Raw genomic sequence first — 20,805 nt, forward strand, 5'->3', positions numbered from 1 at the left:
TAGTACGTGCAAAAGCGTGCAGTGGAAAAGAGCCCGGTCACCCCACACGGCTGTTTTCGGAGCATTTGGAACCCTGAGTATATGGAATGGAGGTGGGGAGGAGGTGTGTGGTGGGGAAGAAGGCTCACAAGAGGGGTTAGGCATTGTCCAGAAGGTCTCAGAGAGCCACACAAGAGTCTCAGCGGGAAAAGAACATGATCAGATTCCTTTGCAGTAACATCATCCTGGAGGCTGTGGGGCCAACGGAGGCAGCAGGGAAGATAATGCAGAGACCCTGTTTATACCCACCCTACGTGAGAAACCCCACGGACCCCAGCAGGGGCAGGATGCCCAGGGGAGAAGAGAACGTGAGAAACCCCACGGACCCCAGCAGAAGCAGGGTGCCCAGGGGAGAAGAGAACGTGCCTACATGTTCAGCGTGAAAGATAACAGGGTTGGATGATTTATTGTACGTGGGGGTGAGGGAGGGCTAGAACTGGGGGAGACCTTCAAGTCCGTGAGCAGCTAGGGACTGAATACGACATGGCACAGAGAAAGGGGAGAGAGAGTGGATGCGTTTTGTGACATTACAGAAAAGTGACACCTTGAATTGTCCAAAGAAGACGTCCAACAGGCAGTTGGGAATTCAGTGTGGGTCTCAGGGGCGACTTCTTGGGCGTGACGTGTGGCTGTCTCTTCACAGTTGCTGGTTGGAGCTACGGTGTTGACAAGGTGCTGAGGAGAGTCTGCGGAATTGAAGAAAGACTCTCTTCCTAGATGGTGCCTAAGAGATGGCAAGAGAAGAAGAAAACCACAGATTAATACTGACAACAAATGGTAAAGGGAGGGGAAACCAAAAAACTATGGTCACAAAACAGTTGGATCACAGGCTCAGGAGGAAGTACGTGGGTGGTGTTAATTGTTACAGAGAAGTAAGGCCAATGACACATTCAACACAGCCTTGAGATTTGCAATCAGCAGGTCACTTGTGACATGTTGGAAATGGTTTCCCCAGATTGATGGGGAAAAGATACATCGTAGTCGGCTGAAGAATGGAGAATCTATTTAGGATTGACAGACAAAAGAAGTTTTCAACAGAAACCCCAGATTCTAACAATTAAGGAAAAATGATCATTTGTACTCTGTGACCAACTAGTGAGGGAGATTTCTACTCGTCGGAAGATTTCACATTTAGACACACGAAGAAATTAATGGCAAAGTGAACAGTCGAGCTTTGATACTTGTAGTTGGGACCATAGCTTTCCAAGCCAATGGAACATGGATGCTCTTTGAGGGGAATCGAATATTGATGCAAATGGATGCCTCGTACAGGTGGGATAAATCCAACAGAAGGGAGCTAACATTCATTGAATAATTCTTATGAGCCAGAAACTTTGCATACCTTGTTTTTTTCGCCCACCCTTACAACTCCAGGCTCCATGGGTCCCTGAGAACAAATGTGACCGTGGACACTGATGCTCACATTAACTGGCTTTGAGCTTTCCTCAAACCTGAGCTTTACTCAGGTTTGCCCGGGGTTCTTTCTTTTGCTCTCTAAATGTTGGCTTCAATCTTTAAGCCCCGCTTTCTACCAGGCGGGGGACCCAGTTGCTCGACGCTCTGGACCTTTTCAGCATTTCTGCAAGGAGAAATGGGGGCTTGCATTTTCCGCTTACAGTTTGCAAATTCTCCAGGGAAGGGCTCTTCGGCCCCCTGAGTTATACGTATTGGTGGGTCCAGTATAGACCACAAGCCCAATCCTGTGTCTGAGGGTTTGCAGCAAGGCGCGGGGAAGGCACACCTCTGACTGTCCCCTGCAACCAGCTTCCCACCTCTACCAACAGATGCTTGTGCAGAAAACCTTCCCGGTCAGTTCTGCCCCCCTCCCCCTGCAAATCAACCTGTGCAAATAGATGCTTGTATCTCAAACATCCCACGAAATAAAAACACATCTCAGCTTAGGCTCTGAAGCCTCATATTTCCGCTTCCAGGTCAAGAAACAGAGGCTTAGATGGGCTGTCACCTTGTCAGTGGTCAAATCTATTGTAAGGGACAGAGATTTCCACCATCTGGGGGAATCAGACGCCGTTGCCCTCTACCTAATAAGCTTTGCAAGATGGGCTTGAAGCATCTGAGTTTGCTGGCAGAAGACAGGAGGAAATAACTGAACTTGGTTTATTCTCCTGTGTATTTGAAGTTGGAATCAATAATCATGAGCCCGGGGTGCCCAGGGGGCTCAGTCAGTTGAGTGTCCAACTTCAGCTCAGGTCGTGATCTCACGGTCCGTGAGTTCGCGCCCCACATCGGGCTCTGTGTTTACCGCTCAGACCCTGGAGCCCGCTTCAGATTCCGTGTCTCCCTCTCTCTCTGCCCCTCCCCTGCTCATGCTCTGTTTCTCTCTCCTTCAAAAATAAATATACATTAAAAAGAATTTTTTTTAATTAAAAAAAAAATCATGAGTCTAAATCCCTTCAACTGGGAGAAATCAGGGTTGTGCCTGGCGTAATGGTTGGTATAGTCTGTGGCACAACAGCAGAGCAAGCCGCGTGCTGGGGCGTCTCGTCTGGGCTTCGCCACGGATTGCAGGTGCCATCTTGACTCGTTCTGGACGTATTTGCGTCTTGATTTCTTCACCTGTAAAGTGAGGAGGAGACTCAGAATTTGCCAGCCTGGATCTTGGACTTTCTTGACCGCCCTTGTACACACGGGTCCTCATTCTTCCCTTCAATAGAGCAGGCGCATGGGACCCGTGCTGTGTTTGGATGCCCGCAAATCCTTCTCTTTTGATAACATCACTGTGTATTTCCTCGGTGACAGAGCCCTCCCCACCCTCAGTGCATGCGGTTGGAGGGCATTCAGCACCTCTGTGCAGCTCAAATCCGATGCAGCCAGACCGTCCCCAAACTCCAGCGACGGGAATTAGCAGAGGGCCCGTGGCCCTATTGGAGATGACATCAGGGAACGATTAGAAAAAGGGAGTCAACAGAGATGTTGACACTGACGAAAGATGAGCTGGGAGGACGAAGAGAGGCTAGGGCCTGGTGATGCCATTTAACGCCCTGGATCCAGCCTTTCCTGAAGGACCTCCCTGGAATTGTCAGTTACTCGAGTCAATGACCCACCAGTCAGGTTAAGTTGGGTTTCTTTAACTTGCAAATTCATGGGTCAAAACTAACACAGGACAGGAGCCATTTGTGGATCCTGAATCCCAACAGCCCAGCCCAGGGCCTGACAGAGTGTAGGTGCCTAACTAGTGTTTATTGGCTGAGCTGAAATGAACAAAGGCCTACTTTGCTCACACCCGCACACTTAATGGCTTAAAATACCCTTTTTCAAACGTTTGGTCACAGTAGGGGCCTCATCTGGGAAGGCTTGATGCAGAGGCTGAGGACCGGCGTTATCTGAAGGCTCCTGTACCCCACATGTCTGGGGGTGCCGCTGCGGGCTTGAGACAAGGGCTGTTCTCTGGAAAGCCAGCACATGGGCTCTCCTCTCCGTGTGGCTCTGCCCCTCCCCTGGGGTAGTCAGACTCCTTCCGTGCGCCTCGAGCCTCCAGGGTCTCTTGTGAAGCACAAGTCCGTTCAGAGTCTCAGGTAAGGGGACCGAGACCCGCCTCTGGGTGGGGGAGTGTTGGGATGGCACTGGAAACAGCGCCCGGCTGGGGGACGTGATTGCAACCATCTCTGGGAAGCACGGGTGCCCCAGTTAGCTTGTGGCAGGACGTTGATGTGGTCGGTGGAGGGGAGAGGTTGGCATTACTGGGCGAAGTAGGTTCTTGGAACTAGCACTGGATTATTTGTTATTTATTCACATCAGTTCTCGCAGTCTCGGTTTCTCTGCCTGAAGGCAGAGAGGCGCGGACAGGGGTTCTCTGGAGGCGGAGGGGCAAAGGGGGACCCTCACTGACCTTGGAAGGCGAAGGCACGCACCCGGTCGCGTGATCGCGGGCACGGGCTGGGGCTGCGCTCTGGACGCGTGCCGTCTCTGTGCCACACCATGCCGCACACGTTATATAAACACCCAGCAACACCATTTTAAAACGGTAAGTCTGACACTCAGCTTGATCTCGGAGGTGCAACAGCTCACGCGCACGACCTGAACTGTGGCACAATTGGTTTACAGCAGTCAGCATTTTCCCCGACGTGTGTGCACCAGAACGAAAAATCAACAAACGGAGATTACACCTGCAGACACTTCATCACGGAAAATTTGCAATTATATAAGGTGTCTTCCAGGGTCTATTTCTTTCTTTATTTTCTTGGTTTTGTTTTTTTCTCCACCCCCCCCCCACCCACCCTAAGGCTTGGAATTTTTTTAATGCAGAAAAGAAAAACGTTACCACAAAAAAAGCGAGTTATTTTCAACTCCAGGATGAGTAAAGCCGATGTGTAAGAATTGTTCTCTCTGACTTCTGCATTATTGATGTTCTTAGAGGTCTAATGTGAGCCTAAGACCGACAAGACTTTTGCTTATGAGTCTGATCCCCATGGAGATCATTTAGCATCATGCTAAGAAAATCTGTATCTGGCCCTGACCCTGCAGAAACCCCATAAATTATGTGGACAGTCAAACAGGGAAACCAGACGAGGAAAAACACATTTTGAAGCATTGTATCTGGCCATCGCTCTCTCTTTACCGCTAACGCTGTGCTAGGATGGGCATCATGTAGGTGCTTTATGTGGGTATCCTCAGTTCATTCCGGAACAGCCCAACTACTTGGGTGATCGCGTACTCTACAATTTTTAAGGTAAGGAAACGGCGGCCCAGAGAGGTTAAGTAACTCGGCCAAGGTCACACAGCCGTCAGCCCAAACCCAAGCAGGAGCTTCTCCGTAACCATCCTACAGAACAGCACTGGGTGGCCAGGGGAACTGGGAAATCACCAGTCGTGGTGAGTTCCTCACTCACCAACCTTTCCCAGTCGGGGAAAGGAAAATGTTATAGAATGCCTACATTACCCTGCATTGCTCTGGGCAGTGAAAATACAGCAGTGAAGAAAGCTATTGCTCTCAGGGAGTTCACATTCCGAGGTGGGGGGTGGGGAGAAAATTAAACCACCGTAGTATTTAGCATTTTGTATACAGTATTATATTTTAGTATTTAGTATATAGTATTTTGGGTTGATAATTGACCTGACACCCAGCACAGGGTGAGGACAGGAGACTAGTATGTCCAGGGAAGGAATCCGCTGTAGAGTGATATTTAGCAGAGACCAGAAGGAACAGTGTTCCGGGCAGAGGAATCAGTCTGTGCAAAGGCCCTGTGTCAGGAGCAATGCCTACGCACTGGAGGAGGGTGGCACAGCCGGCTGAAATAGGGGACAAGTAGGGACAAGGCGGGCAGTTTACAGCCCCCTTGCAGGGCACTGTGGGGACTTGAAATCCTCACTGGGTAAGGTGGGAGCCATGGAAGGTTCTGAGCTAGGGTGACAAGAACCAATTCATGTCTCTCCAAAGCGGGCTGGAAGCAGGAGCCCGGCCAGCGGAGTGAAACAGGGGACACCCCCACCTGGACTGGCTCCACACAGTGGAGTTCACGTGGAGGCCAGGGTGCTTCCTGGAGCATGAGAAGGGGCCAGGATGAACAACTAAGGCAGCCAGACTCTGTCTCAAGTCTGTTCCCCTGGGATTGCCTCGCCCAGGGCTCCAGATCGTGTCGTGGGCCACACGGCCAGCAACGCAGCAACGTGTAAGTTTCCCACAATACATTCCAGACATCCAAAGGTGGCTCTCCCCTCCCGCTTCAGGTGCAAAGGTGCTGGGGCAGGACTGTGGGGCAGGTCTGGCTTAGGTGCTACTCTAGACCAATGGTGGGAGCACTCCCAGGAGGGCTGCACAGTCTTCCAGGGGAAACACAGCAGGGCCAGATGGGGCAACAAGGCACAGGGTCGGAGAACCTGCCAGCTACTCCTAAGCATCCCCTCAAAGTGCGTGCATGTGTGGCAAACCCTGGTTTTGCTAGTGTGGTCATTTTAGCCCAACGGTAATTTTTGAAGGTCAGTTTCGGGAGAGAAATTGAAACACCTGACAGACACGTACGTTTCCAGAGCATATTTCTCGTGACAGATTTTCTACGAGTAACTTCCAAAGTGGTCTCGGTACAGAAACGCCAGAATAAAAGCAAAGGACAAGACAAAGAAGCCCCAGCGACTTGAGCTTTAGTTTAGCTGAAGCATGAAGCCGGGCCACAGCTGCACGGAGCCCCTCCCCCACGGCCCCTTTCAGGTGACACCCGGCACGGTGAGTCGTCATGACTCCCTCACGCTCAGACTCGCGAAGTTATTTAATCCATATGGCAGCGTCTTTAAAAGGCCGCGGTGGTTAAGTCTATAGCTTCCCTCTTTCTGGCTCTCGTCTTCTCAAACCTGAGAGACTGAGCCAGGGGCATGGCCAGATATCCCGCCGGAAGGCCCTTGTTGGAATGGGGACCGCCAGGGTCAATGCCACTGGTACGACTTTTATTTCTTACAAACTCACTTGTCTTTAATTTTGCTTTAAATCTTTATTTTTCAGAGAGAAAGAGAGAGAGACAGAGTGCGAGCAGGGGAGGGATGCAGAGAGAGGGAGGCACAGAATCCGAAGCAGGCTCCAGGCTCCGAGCTGTCAGCACGGAGCCCGACGCGGGGCTCGAACTCACAGACCGCGAGATCATGACCTGAGCTAAAGTCGGAAGCTCAACTGACTGAGCCACCCAGGCGCCCCGAACTCACTTGTCTTTAAATGACACGCAACACTACATCCTTTCTGAGCAGGACCCAGGGGCTCCCTGCTTCAGGTGTCTCTTTCTTGTGCAGCACCCTGGGGACACCGCCCCCTCCCCCCGGCCCCCGTAGCCAAGGAACCAGGGTTTTACCTTTACTGGAGAGACCAGAGGATCCTGCGGAGTAGGGGACAGAGGACCCGAGAAAGCGGAGGGTTTCCGGCACTGTCCCATCTGGAAACATTCGCTTGGATAATCAATATGGGTGCGTGAGCTCGTTTAAAAATACAATCTGATTCAAATGTGACAACTTGGCAGCCGGTCGGTTACAGCGGGAGACGTCCCTCGTTGATTCTTCTGTGGGAAAACAGGTGTCTTGGGCTGCCACTAGGGGTCACTGCAGGCCCACGGATGCGGCCTTGACGCCCGGGACCACAGTTCAGCATCACTGTCCTCTCTGGCTGTACAACAGGGAATGTTCCAGAGAGTCCGGTCTCCAGGTCCTGCTTTTCAGCCTTTTTGATCCATTCATGTCATAATGAAAACGTTGGTCCAGTGCCACGAATTTTACTGCTGTCGAGGAACAATTTCAATTGGTCTTTCAAACCTACCTCCAGCCCCACCCGCCATGCGTTCACTTACGGACTCAGCTACCTACTGGCCACAAGTCGCTTTTGCAGACACCTGTCCTGCGAGGAGTTAAAAATCCGTGTACAGATAATTGATCGCATGCAGTCACAGTGGGTTATTCAACGTTGATCGAGTTAAGCGCCAAGCAGAGACCTTTTGGTGAAACAAAACAGTGGCGTTTAAGAATCGTTACGGAGTTTTTAAAAAGACTTTTGTGATTGTGCAGGTGGGGGCACCTGGACCGGTGCCTCTCCCGCCCTGGACCGGTGCGTCCGTGGGGAGATATGGGGACACCGGCAGGTCTCCACTCTTCCATCATTAAAATCCCAGGCACATACGTCTACGTCATGGGGGACGGTTCACTTTCTGGAAGAAATTGGGGCATACACATGATTTACGAGGTGGATGTGGAGGAATTTTATTAGGAGGGAAAATCGAGTTCTAAGCCAGAAGCATTCCCAGCCCTATGATTTCCATTTGTTTGTTGCCCAAAGCACCTTAAATCTCTTCCGAATTAGGCCATTGAAAATGTCCTCCCATTTCAGCTTTGAAGCTGTTATAGGCTCACATGGGACCTCGGGTCTCTTTGACGTTGGCAAAATCCACAAACTGCCAGCAAAGCCTCTCCCTCCGTGGCCGCGCTGGCTCGCCCCGGGCAGGATCGGGTCCCTGCATGTCACCGTGTGGACAGGGCTGGGGAACCGTTTTCTTGGTAGCAATACTGAGATACCACTTACGTATGGCTCAGAGGTGCTTGCAATGAGTTTAGTCCTTCCCCGACAGAGGCGTCTGTAAGGTCACAGCCCAGCCGTCCACAGCCGTGAGAGACACTGGTTTTCAACGGCCTCGGGAAACCAAACCCTGTGGGTGCTCAGTTAGGAAAGCAAACACAGCCTTTTTCCATGTGTCCGTCTTATCGGATGGTTGGGGGGGGGGGCGCTAAACTCCAGTTTTCTCTCCTTCCTGGAGAGGTTCCGTCGTCCTCCTGCCTGTGTCTCCGGCCCGTACCCTTGACCTCACCTCCTCCCCCTCCTCCCCTGGCTCCCTCCGCTTCAGCCACAGGCTTCTCTCGGAGCCTCCGGCTTTGATGTACCTCGTGGCCTTTGCACCCGCTGTTCCCTCCAGCAGCGCGGTTATCACCCAGATCTGCACACGGGGTCCTTCGCGTCAGCAGGCCTTGCTTCCCAGGCCACCTCATCAGGGAAGCCTTGGCCGACCTCTCTCAAGGTAAACACGATCCTGCCTGAGTTTCTCCCAGGGTCTTTCTAAAAGTATCACGTTCCTTGTTTCCTGGTTCCCCGTCTGTCTGTCCCTGTGAGACCGTAGCCCCGTGGTGGCTCCCTGTTGACTTGCTGGATCCACCGTGCCTGGCCGATGACAGGCGTGTAATAAATATGCACGGCATGGAGTCAGGGGTCCCTGTACGTCCCTCTCCCCTGGGTAGCCGGCCCGTGAGGACCGCACCTCCCCTTAGGAAGCCTGTGCGCCTCGTGGGTGGAGGCCGTGGGATCTAACGTAGCAAACAGCTAGTGGCACCGTCAGGGGCTCCAGCGAGGGACAAGTGCACGGCACGTCGAGGAGGTCCTTCCGCAGGGGGCTTCTCTCCGACCCCCACAGAATCCTCAGCCCTGACGGAGGAACCCGGCCTGGCCCGGCCAGGAGTACGAAGGCAGGATTTATTCGAGGGGGTACAGCATCCAACTCCAAAGAAGTCAAAGAAGACCGTTTAGGGTCTGCACGGATCCCCGACTCAGGAAATTAAGGCAAACGGGGCACGGTACTCCTGGCCTTTAGGAAAGAGGCTGTTCCTTAAGGTCACCTGGCGATGGCGGGGGCTGCTTGGGAGGCCGGCATGCTGGGTTCTCAACAGTTGCTTATGGAGCCCAAGGAGACGAGTAAGGGAGGGCCGAGTGGGGAGAGTAAAGGACAGTGTCATATTAGTAAGGCAACAGGAAGGATCCGGAAGTGCAGTGACTTAACACAGTGACAACCGTGGCTGCTGCTGGGTGTCTTGTGAGGCTTGGCAGGTGTTCTGGCCCCCACGGGCCTGCGGGGCTGGCGGACAGGGACTCACGACCCCGTAGCAGCTGCACCTGCTCAAACGCATGGTCTCCTGGAGCCTCCTGGTGGGGGAGGTACGGAGTGAAGCACCACGGGGGGCTTTTCGCTGCCTCATCTCAGAAGAGACCCTCACCACTTCCGCTCATATTCCATCCGTCACCTTCCCCGGGGACCGAGAGGCACAGTCATCCCTGCGTCCCGAAGGACAGAGTGACAGGTACTGGCCAACAGCGGTCACGCCACCCTCAAGGCCACCTCCTGGAGTAATCTTGCTGGAGACATGCTCTCCCCCGCCCCCCGGCTCCCCGAGAGGCACATGGGTGCTCCCGACGGCGAATTCCAAATCACAATTCTGTCCCCACTCTTAAAACGAGATAAGCCGTTTCCGGCCTATTTCCTGGCTGTTGCACACGTTTGGGAAGATTGAGGGGGAAAACAAAGGGATCCAAAAAGGCTTGCCTGCACCTGAAGGACGGATGGATCTGGCGGCTCACGTCCAGTGTCTCCCACACGCACTCCTCCTTGCGTTCCCAGGTCGTGTTGCAGAGAAAGATGATGTATACACCTGCATCAGTGGTGATGTGGTCCTCCCCTTCAGGTCAGCCCATTCCTCAAAAACTTACCTCAGTTGATTTGAAAAAGGAAACCTGCCACTAAGTAAAGATATTAACAATCGAAACAAAAAGAAAGCCGCGTTAATGCACTCTGGCTAGCTGGCGTCACTGTCACTCCGGGCAGAAAGAGGTTTCCTCTGTTTTAAAAGAAGCAAGGGCGTTTGCAAATGTGAAACAATTGTTGCAGGCTTGAGCCTCTCTGTTGGATGCATCCCGGAGGACTGGGGGAGAACTGTCAGTTAAACACGGCCCCATCTTGTAGGACCTAACAGCACCTTCTTTACCACCAGTGGTCCAGTTCCCTTCCACATGGGGATTCCAGCAGACTCCTTTCCACCTTTACCAGCTGGTACCTCTTTAAAAAATATTTTTAAGTTTATTTATTTATTTTCAGAGAGAGAGCATGAGTAGGAGAGGAGTGCGGGGGGAGAGGGAGAGGGGGGAGAGGGAGAGGGGGGAGAGGGAGAGGGGGGAGAGGGAGGGTGAGAGAGAGAGAGAGAGAGAGAGAGAGAGAGAGAGAGAATCCCAAGCAGGATCCATGTTGTCAAAGCTGGTACCACTTGAAATTGCCTCAAAGAATGTTTTGTTTCCTTGAAAGACGAGGGCCCAAACTGCCTCATGTAAAAGCATAATCCACACGGCAGGAACAATTAGTACTATTTAATTACTGACAAAATTAGGCTTACAAATTGATTTATGGCCCTGCGGATGAAACCCACAGTCTTGCAGGAAAGCAGATTTCTTACAATTAATTGGAGAGAAACAAGGCAGGCGCTCTGATGGGGAGGTGGTCCCGGAGGCATCGGGACCTGGCGGGCCTGGTGCGCTTCTGGAGGCTTCGGAAGGCTCGGCTTCCCCACAACTAGCCGGGCTAATTACCCAAAGAAGATTAGATGTGTTAGCTGCAACAGCATCCCCGAGAAGCGGTTCTTACATCTTATTGTAGCCACTGACCAGGTTTCTGGAGTTTCGGCTTCCCAAAAAGCGTCCGCACCGAAGAGTAGAAAAAACTTGGCCAACTCTGCATGACGGGGAAATAGTTTCACATTTTGGGCCAGAGCCTTCAGCCACGTTTTATCCTAAGGACACAGAGAAATCTTTTGCAATGAACCCCCCCTCCCCGTCCCCACCCCATAAAGGAGCATCTGATGATTGCAATTCTGGAAGAAATAAAAACAACTTACTTTGATTTCAGAATAGAAGATGGTTGTTTTTAATAAAGAACGGGGACTATTAATTCTAGTCTACACATTGGGGAAATGCTCAAAAGATAGACTTTGTTTCCCATCAAAACCGACTCTGGCCACCGGGAATCGGCATTTAGTGCGGACTCTGGCTTTGCCATGAGGAGGCCAGGTGGGCAGGGGTTAGCCCTCAGTTTCCCCATCTTGGAGGTGAATATCGTGAGCTGGGCCAGGGGTTCTGGGACCAGCTGTGTCAGCTTCACCTGAAGCCCCTTTTAGGAATACCACCCAGACCTGCCGAATCAGAGGCTCCTGGGGTGGGCTCGACAGCAGCATTTTTAACAAGCTTCCCCAAGTTTCAGAGTGCTGAAATACACAACCTCTTACATTCTTTGCTGCATTAACTCTTTACAATGCTGTAGGAGACCCAGAGACGAGCAGCAGAAGTTTAAGAAACAGACGAAAGAAAAACAGAAAGACAGACATTCCGAGAAACGCAGACACGGTCCTGGGGAGACAAGCACCCGCCTGTCTGATCTTCCCTGAAACTTCGAAAGCTAAAAACTCTGAAACCTTTGGCATATTTTCACAACCACGGCACCGAGAATCAAAACATCTGCTCTGTTAGCCGGATGATAAAGACCCGTTTTCTCCTACTAGGTAAATTCGCCTCATTTGATTTGGGTGTTGTTGTTTTGCAGTATTTTCAAAATATTCAGAATGCTTTCTCTGTCTCTGATTTTGATCCGGTTAATTCAAAGGGTCACATGGAGCGCAGGGGTCCTTGGACTGAACTCAGAGGATGATGCTTAGTGATCTCGGTTTCAGGGCTGTCTTAATTAGGGATCCAGGAAGGTATAAACCTAGAACCTTGTGCCTGATATGCTCAAGGCCACGTTGGCCCTCAGCCGATCAATTCCCAGTTCCAGTTGGCCCGGGGGGAAGTGGTTAGTGGGGGGGGGGTGGTGGTGGTCAAGATGGAATCCCTTCAGGGTCCCTGACTTGGTGGTCATTCCAGCACCGGGGGCCGGGGGGCCGGATGGCTTGTCGGAGGCCCTCCTCCTCAGAGGTAGTCGGGGATGCCCGGGGCGGGCCGAGGGACCCTCTGTGGCGACCTTCGCGTCCACTGGCCGGCGGAGCGCACGAGGTACCCCCCAGGCCGGAGGGCTGGCCCTTCGCTGGAGGTTTGGGGACGCAGGGGGGGCAGATGGCCGTCTCGCCACCTGTTGGGGGGGTTGGGAGGCCGGCTCGGGGCGCTCCGGGCGGGCGGGGTTTCCAGCCGCCTCCGGCAGCCCCTCCCAGCCGCACCCGCGGGGAGGAGGGGGGGGGGACGGCGAGGGCGGGGCGAGCGGGCGGCCCCGGGGTTGGGGGGGGGGGGGGGAGAGGTGGGCCCTACTTCGCGGATTGGGGCTCACGGCTGTCACTCCGAAAGGGTGGGGCTTTTCAAAAACAGACAAATTCGGAAGGCGAAGCCCACCCCCCACCCCCCAACCTCCCAGGCGCGCAGGGCTCGGCGGCGCTCGGCTCCGCGCCGGCTGCGGTGTCGGCCGAGCGGGGCCACCGCGCGGGTCCCCGAGCCGGCGGCCGCTCCTCCGCGCGCCGGGGCCGCGTCTCCCGAGCCGGCCGTGCGCTCCGCGCGCCGGGGCCGCGGGCGGGGGCCGGAGCCGGGCGCGCGGGGGCGGCGCCGCCAAACTTCGGGCGCGGGCGGCATGGGGACCCTGCGCCCGCGCGCCCCGCGCCCCCCGGCGCGCCCGGCCAGCCCCCCGGGGGCCCCCGCGCTGCCGCCGCCGCCGCCGCCGCCGCCGCCGCAGCCCCGCCGCCCCGCCGCCCGCGCGCGCTAGCCGGCTCCCGCGCTCCCGAGGCGGCCCCCCTCGCCCGCCGAGCGGGAGGCCCGACCCCGCGCGGACCCGAGCGAGGCGCCCGGCGGGGGCGAGGGGTGGGGTTTGCGGCGCGCGCCGGCCTCGGGGGAGCCAGTCCGGAGCCGCGCGCGGTCGTCGCCCGGCCGGCCATGGGCTGGCGGGCGGAGGGCGCAGGGCCCCGCGGCTGCTCGCGCCCCTAGCCGCGCTCCCCCCCACCCCCACCCCCGGGGCCAACCCGGGCCCGGCGGCCGCTGGTCCGCGCCCCGACGGCGCCGGGAGCCGAGGAGCCGCGCTCGGGTCTCCGGGATGTGCCCTTCTGAGATGGGGACGCCGTGGCACCGCTGGTCCCCCGTGCTCATCAGCCTGGCCGCCCTGCTCTCCAAAGGTGAGCGCCGCCGCCGCCTCCGGCCCGGGACTAACTTTGCCGCGAGTGAGGGTGCGGGAGCGCGCGTGGCTGGGGTGGCCGGGACGGAGGGCGTGGGTGTCGTGTGCGCGTGTGCACGCGCGCCGGCGGCCCCTCTTGCTGCAGGTCCCTCCCGGGGGGACTTGGCCGCGAGGTCCCCGGGGAGACTGGCGACGGACGCCGGGAAAAATAGCCCTGCGTCGGGGGAGGGGGCCGCGGAGAAGCCGCAGAGGGGAGGGGAGGCGGGCCCTGCCGGGGGGGGGGGGGGGGCTTGGAATGACCGGGAAGGGCCCCGGAGCGTGCACCTGGCGCGTTCCCTGCCGGCGCCGACCTGTGAGAAAGCATTCCAGGGCCCTCCTGTGTACGGGAATGCATTCAGTACCTGGCAGGCTGCCGAAAACGGGGCCCCGGAGTGACCCCACCGCCCCCAGGACCTCGGGGAGGGGTGTCCTGCGGGGTCGAGGCTCCCGCCCTCCGGGGCCGCGGGGCCGCGCCAGCGTCGGCACGGCCTCGCCGCGGAGTTCTGACCGCAACTTGTCGGCAGGGCCCCGACCCGGAGCCTTGAGTGCAGGCAGGGACCCCTGCCCCGTGTGCCCCCTTCCCGTGCAGTCAGCACCCAGACCCGCATCCAGCAGCCGCTTTGGAGGCTCAGGGCGCTAATTCCTTGAAGGAGGAGTTAACGTGGTTCACGCAGGAGACGGTGGAAAGTACCAGCAATTCTTTTTCCTTATCGATCCGGACTCTGTGTTTTGTGAGCGGTTCCCTCCCAGCGCCTGCCTCCTGCAGGGAATCACGTTAGGAGGAAAGTGGAGATTCGTAGCAGGCTCCAGTGGGTGCCCCCCAAGCCCCGTCGACAGATTTTTTTCTGAAAAGATTTTCGAGAGGAGAGCTCCGAAACTTCAAAGCCACTTGTCATGCACAGAGCCTTTTAATGACAGGAAATCTCTGCGAGCTCTTGCAGAATCGCGGAGGTGAGGAAGGCCGGGATCTGAGGCCAGACGAGGACCGTTCACTTGCTGTGGTCCAGGGAGGGGAGGGTCGCTCACCCCGCTCGCTCGCCGTCTTTTCAAGCGCTGTTGGAGCGGGTTCACGGCTCCTAATTAGGAGTTAGAGCCGTCCCGAGGACCGGGGCCTCCGGGATTTACGGCGCGCACAGGGAACCAAAGACAAGGTTGATGAATTCAGTGAATCCAACCCAGGCAGACGCGAGGTTAAAGAAAAAGAAAAAAAACAAAACCCAATTCACAGCAACAGCAGCGGTCTTGCATATGGCTGTGAGGCATATTTCTTTATTGGTTGTCACTTGATTTTCTGAAAGGAAGAGGCTTCTCTGTTTTTATGTTGTTAAGAAAGGTCCAGAATAGCTGGGTAAATATGACTTAACTCTCACGTTTCCTCGGGTATGTATGTAGCTCCGTTACCGATTTCTTTATGAGATTGGGCAGTGTTGGAGAAGACTGTATTTTCCCCGATGCCATCCAACTTTTTCAAGTGGAAACCCTGAAAAATGTCCTTAAAACAAGGGCCTGTGCGAGGTGGGGGGGGGGGGGGGGAGTCTCAGCGTGTGAAATGATGCCATCAGCCCAGCATGTGGCATATTTTGTGTGTTGAATTTAGAGACCTTAACTCAGCCAAACTGTTCAGAAGTGAGTCAGTGCTGTGTGGATTTTCCTACAGCGGCAGGCACGGTGCTGAGCCCGAGGTCGGTTATTCGGTGATTTTTCCCAATATACCGAAGAACAGGAAAAAGTGTGACCCCCCCTTCCCCCCCCCAGCTATCATGTTATATAAAATTTCCTGGTGCGGATGTGATTTCTAAAGGCAGGGATGGCTCGTTCTGACCACCTGAAAGTTTTAGACCAGCTTGACATCGAATATGGACTCTGTTTTGAAGGATTTTGATTGGAAGCGAATGTAGGTCTGCACACGCACGGACACGTGCACGTAACCCAAAGTGCCCGGTGGGTCTGGGGCCGATGAAAAAACGGAGATTACTTCCAAATATTGAATATCTGCTTCAGCGTGTTGTAGCTTTTACTGTATCGCTCTCATTCTTTCCAAATATGAATCCTTGAATGAACAGAAATGCAGATTTTAATTCCAGGCTGATGTCCTAGAACCTCACGTAATTCGTGAGCAGGCGGGGATTGGTCACAGAGCAAACCCACTCTTCTATAGATTGAAAAGCAAGTAAAAATAAAGCTTCGTTGTTTGTACTCCTTTAAAAAAGTTTTTTTTTAATGTTTATTTTTGAGACAGGGAGAGAGAAAGAGACAGAGTGTGAGTGGGGGAGGGGCGAGAGAGAGGGAGACCCAGAATCCGAAGCAGGCTCCAGGCTCCGAGCTGTCAGCACAGAGCCCGACGTGGGGCTTGAACCCACGAAAAGTGAGGTCATGACCCCAGCCAAAGTCAGACGCTCAACCAGCTGAGCCACCCAGGCCCTCGGCTGTTTGTACTTCTATCCTGGGGACCTAGAGATGATATCATGAGGTCAGTAAGTGACTGGCCACGTTGTCCTCTGGTCCCAGACTTCCCTGGAGAATGGTCTTCTGTCCGGTTGCCAGAGAGCTTGTGTCTTACGTGTAGGTCTAGTCCTGTTGGGAACTTGACGTGAACCAGGACTGTGTTTTTATACGCTGCTGTTCATTTCTGGGGCGGGGGGGGCAGCGATATGGAAAGTGGGGGCTGACAAGACAAAGGAATGAGAACACGGGAGGTGGGCGGGGAGCGGGCACGTTTCCACGAACACAGGAAGGTCACCGCATCTAGGTTGCTTGTCGTGACCCACACCTGCGTCCTCCAGGGTGGGTTCTCCTGTACGTGGCAGTGAGAAGCGGACCCTCGGCGACCCCGGGGGGGCTGGGAGCGGAGCCACTGCAGCGATGCAGGTCCCGTCTCAGGACCAGAGAGGGGTGTCGGGAGGGGGGAGAACCCCCGCCTCCGTGGAGGGAGTGTCAGGAGAAATCCGGTACAGCCTTGGACCGGAAACAGCTCTGGTTTCCAGCCGCCCCTTGGCCAAGCCCGGACAAGGGGCTTGGCCGGGAGGCAGAACCATCCAGGAGGGAGCTGGCCGGTGCCCGTGTGAGAGGCGGAGACGTGGGGGGACTCTGCTGCTTACACGTCAGTGTTAAAGGGCTGGGGAACAGGGGGATCGTTAACTTTCATTTCCTCCGAATTAGAAAAGTTAAACAACAGATACGGTTTTGTAACAATACTTACACGCAAAGAAAGGTAGAATTCCGAGTGTGGGGATCTGTTTAATTGGTTCCATTTCGGTAGCCAAGAAAAAAATGAAAAACGAAACAAAAGCTCCACAAATACCCTACTGCAGAAGCTTCTGCTACCCTATGTTTCTGTGTCATCTGTCCATTGAAGCCACTCCTCTGTTCATTGAACCGGTCGTTACCCATTCATCTGTCTTTTTGTTCATCAGGCTATCCATCTAGCCATCCTTTTTCCCCCCTCCCTCCCTCCTCCCTCCCTCCCTCCCTCCCTCCTCCCTCCCTCCCTCCCTCCCTTCCTTCCTTTCTCCCTGCCTCCCTCCTTCCTCCCTCCCTCTCTTCCTCCCTCCCTCCCTCCCTTCCTTCCTTTCTCTCTTCCTCCCTTCTTCCCTCCCTCCCTCCCTTCCTTCCTACCTTTCTCCCTTCCTTCCTCTCTCCCTCCCTCCCTTCCTTCCTACCTTTCTCCCTTCCTTCCTCTCTCCCTCCCTCCCTCCCTTCCTCCCTCCCTTCCTTCCTTCCTCCCTCTGTCCCCCCCTTTCATCCATCCCTCCCTCCATCCATCCTTCCACTCACAAATTACCACAGACGTGGGGACTTAAAAAACAGAAATTTATTCTCTCGCAGTTTTGGAGGCTAGGTGTCCATACTTAATATCGCAGGGCTGAAATCAAGGTGTCACCGAAGGCTCCAAGGGAGATCGTGTCTTGCCTCCTCCAGCTTCTGGTGGCCGCCTGCCTGCAGACCTTGCCACCAGCAGCTTCACTGCAGTCTTCCTGGCTGGTGCTACCCACCTCTCCGCTCCGTTCTCAGCCTCTCCTCTCCGTGTCTGTGTGTAAAGTCTCCCCGCCTCCCTGTAGAAGCATGCACTTGCAGGGGAACCAACCAGAACAACCCACATCATCTCCCATCCTGTTCAATCGCATCCACAAAGACCCCTCTGCCCGCCCCCCATAAGGTGACACACAGGGGTGCAAGGGATTTGGACACAGATACCTTTTGCTCGTCCGTTTTCAACCTTTTCTGGGGGTTACATTCTAAACCTAGATTCTTCTGTCCCAAACTTTAAGTTCCTCTAGGGGCACACTGTGTATTTTTCTACGTAGCTTTGATTTCTCTCCAGTACATGGTATGGTTCTTTGGACCTTGCAAAGATACAATCAGTGTTCAAGTATGCTCAAGACTGTGGAATACCCCCCGAAAGGCACTTTGCCCGAGGGTAAAATAATTTAATCGTGTATTTGTTTGTCTGTCTGTCTGTTTTTTTCCTTCAGTAATTCAAAGTGCCGTAGGAAATACTTTGGTCAATAATAGCGATGGCTAGTTTTGGGAGTAATTATTGTACGGCCGCTGTGCTGAGTGATTCAGGACAATGATTTCTGGGGGGACTTTTCAGATAAGCCTAACTGGTTGGAGTTTGTTATTAACTCCATTTTACAGATGCAGAAAGTGAGGCGCAGACGAGATCTCACAAGCAGAAACGGGCAGGGTCTGGGTTCTGATCAGCCCATGCGCTTGGCCGCTCATGGTGGTTTATAACGCCTGAAAACCAGTCCCTTCTTTCGTGCTTCCAGACTCGCTGACCGTTGAGTACAGAGAGGCCCTCGTTTGACTTGTAGCTCAGAGCCTAGTGTATGGTTGGTGCTCCACACATCTGGCCCTTGAACAGCACAAGGGACGGGGTCGCCGACCTCCCCCCTACGCAGTAGAAGCTCCACTTAGGACTCTGACTCCCCAAAATCTGGCTGCCAGCAGTAGCTTGCCGTTGACCAGAAGCCTTACGCACCACGGACACAGTCGATGAGCGCGGGTTTCCGTGTTCTGTGAACTTCTTACCGTGTTCTTACGACAAAGGGAGCTAGAGCCAGTTATCGAGGGAACCGTGATGCGGTGCATTTCCAGGCCTGTGGTTCTCGAAAACAGTGCCCGTGTAAGTTCAAACCCGCGTTGAACAGGTGGGCGAAAGGACGTCCTCGTCCGTAATCTCCTCGGCCTGAAATTTTCCAGCAGCGATGGGAAATGGTACCGAACGGGGGCTGAAGTGTAGATTTTTAAACATGCCTTCGGTAGTTGTCTTATTTATTTTCTGTCCTAACGGTCGCTGTTGAGGCGGAGCCGGGGGTACCGTGTCCGGGTGGGGTCGCGTGTGCGACACGGAGAATCGACCGTCGTGCGTGTGACTCAGCGGTCACGCCTGGCGCCGTGGGAGGACGTGGCTCCAGCCGTATCCACTGGATTTCCTTAGGCTGTGCTTTTCTTCCTCGAGACTTATTTGCTTGATAACTGGTAGTTGGTGCCTCTTAATCTCTTAATCCCTACCAATGTACATTGATTTTTAACTCCCAGACTGTCACAAAGGGTTAAGTGACACTCTGAGTCACATCACTGACGTCAACAGCACGCTTAGGCCCCAGGTGTGGGGGGGAGGGACCTGCAGGACGCGGCGTGGGGGGTGGCTCTTTAGAGAAGAGGTAAAGGAAGAGGCGGAAGCATGTAGGAGGAAGGCAGACAGACGCGGATCGATTTGCTTTCGAGAGGGGGACGGTGTGTCCCATGAACGGGTGAATCGGTGAGGTTGGCTCGGATGCCACACCCCAAGCCCGACTGAGCAGTGAGTCTCGAGGGGAGGCCGGCGGCAGGGAGGTGGTGGGGATCGTGGGGACCCGCCGCGGGCTTGTGCCGACGTGAGACCAAAGGCTCAGAACGCACCTCCATCGCTTTTGTCATTTATTAAAGAAAACCCTGCTTCTAGGAAGGAGTGAGGGGGGCCCCCGACAGCCCGCAGCCGGTCTCCTCCACTTCTGCTGTGGGACGCTGGTTTTAAGGGTTCCTTTGACGCAGAAATACCGCCCAAGACACCCCGCCGCTTAACGGTGTACCGATCCGCAAAGAGGCAGGTCCGTGAACTTCAGGGTAGACAAAATCCCGACACGCGTTGGAAAAGAGGCTCGAGCACGTGTTGTCAGAGCAGGTGGCACCACAGCGGCCGAGGGAAAGAGCAGAGAGGGCACGGACGTCCTGCCTTCTCTGCCTGAAGTGAAGCGTCTCAAGGGAGCGTCAGATCCGGGTTTGAGAAGACGGGCGGTCTCACGGTGCTTTTAGCTCTTGGGGACTTGACGTTCTCCTGTTGGCGTGAGGAACCGCAAGTTCGCGGATGTGGCTCCCAGTGCCCCAAGCTCTGTTTCCCCCACAGTGTGGTCCGGTGCCCTGAGGTGCTTTGGCGCCTGGAGGCTGTGGGGTTGCAGTGGCTGAGGTGACACAGCCTGTGGCCAGAGAGGAAGGTCCAGACTTGCTTACGGCAACCATTCTGGGGGCACGCTTTGTGAAGAGGGCTGCGACCCAGAGCCTCCTTGGTCATTAGTCAGCAGGTGACTTGGAGATAGAGCGGTGGTGGTTTCAGGGGAGGAGGGACAAGGCAAATGTGTTAAGAAAATGTGTTTAAGACAACTCGGGCAACGAGAGATGTTGGCGAGGATGCCGAGAGAGAGGATCTCTTTTGCATCGTTGGTGGGAATGCAAACTGGTGCAGCCCCTCTGGAAAACAGTGTGGAGGTTCCTCAGAAAGTTACAAATAGAACTACCCCACGACTCAGCAATTGCACTACTAGGTATTTAACCCAGGGATCCAAAAATGCTGAGTCGAAGGGGCACGTGCATCCCAAAGTTTATAGCAGCGCTATCGACAATAGGCGAAGTATGGAGAGAGCCCAAATGTCCATCCACTGACGAATGGGTAAATACACACGCGCGCGCACACACACACACACACACACACACACACACACATATGTGCACAGTGGAATACTACTCGGCAATGAAAAAGAATGAAATCTTGCCATTTGCAACAACGTGGATGGAACTAGAGGGTATTATGCTAAGCGAAATTAGTCCGAGAAAGACAGATATCGTAGGACTTCACTCCTCCATGGAATTTGAGAAACTCAACAGATGGACATAAGGGAAGGGAAGGAAAAATAATACAAAACCGAGAGGGAGACCAACCATAAGAGACTCTTAAATACAGAGACCAAACTGAGGGTTGCTGGAGGGGAGGTGAGTGAGGGGATGGGCTAGATGGGGGATGGGCACTGAGGACACTTGTTGGGATGAGCCCTGGGCGTCACATGTAAGCGATGAATCACTAGATTCTGTTTCTGAA

The 20,805-nt window shown here is 54.6% G+C and overlaps 1 protein-coding gene across 1 annotated transcript in view; it reads left to right on the forward strand.

The window, feature by feature from the left end:
• The first annotated feature begins 13,331 nt into the window (after positions 1–13,331).
• Positions 13,332–20,805, forward strand: part of LOC122203991 (transmembrane protein 132D-like) — a 155,139-nt gene continuing 147,665 nt past the window's right edge. Inside the window, exon 1 of the mRNA XM_042911158.1 lies at positions 13,332–13,410. Coding sequence (XP_042767092.1) covers positions 13,332–13,410 — 79 coding nt within the window. The remainder of the gene's footprint in view (positions 13,411–20,805) is intronic.

The sequence above is a fragment of the Panthera leo genome, chromosome D3 (genome assembly GCF_018350215.1).
Source record: "Panthera leo isolate Ple1 chromosome D3, P.leo_Ple1_pat1.1, whole genome shotgun sequence".
Lineage (NCBI taxonomy): Eukaryota > Metazoa > Chordata > Mammalia > Carnivora > Felidae > Panthera > Panthera leo.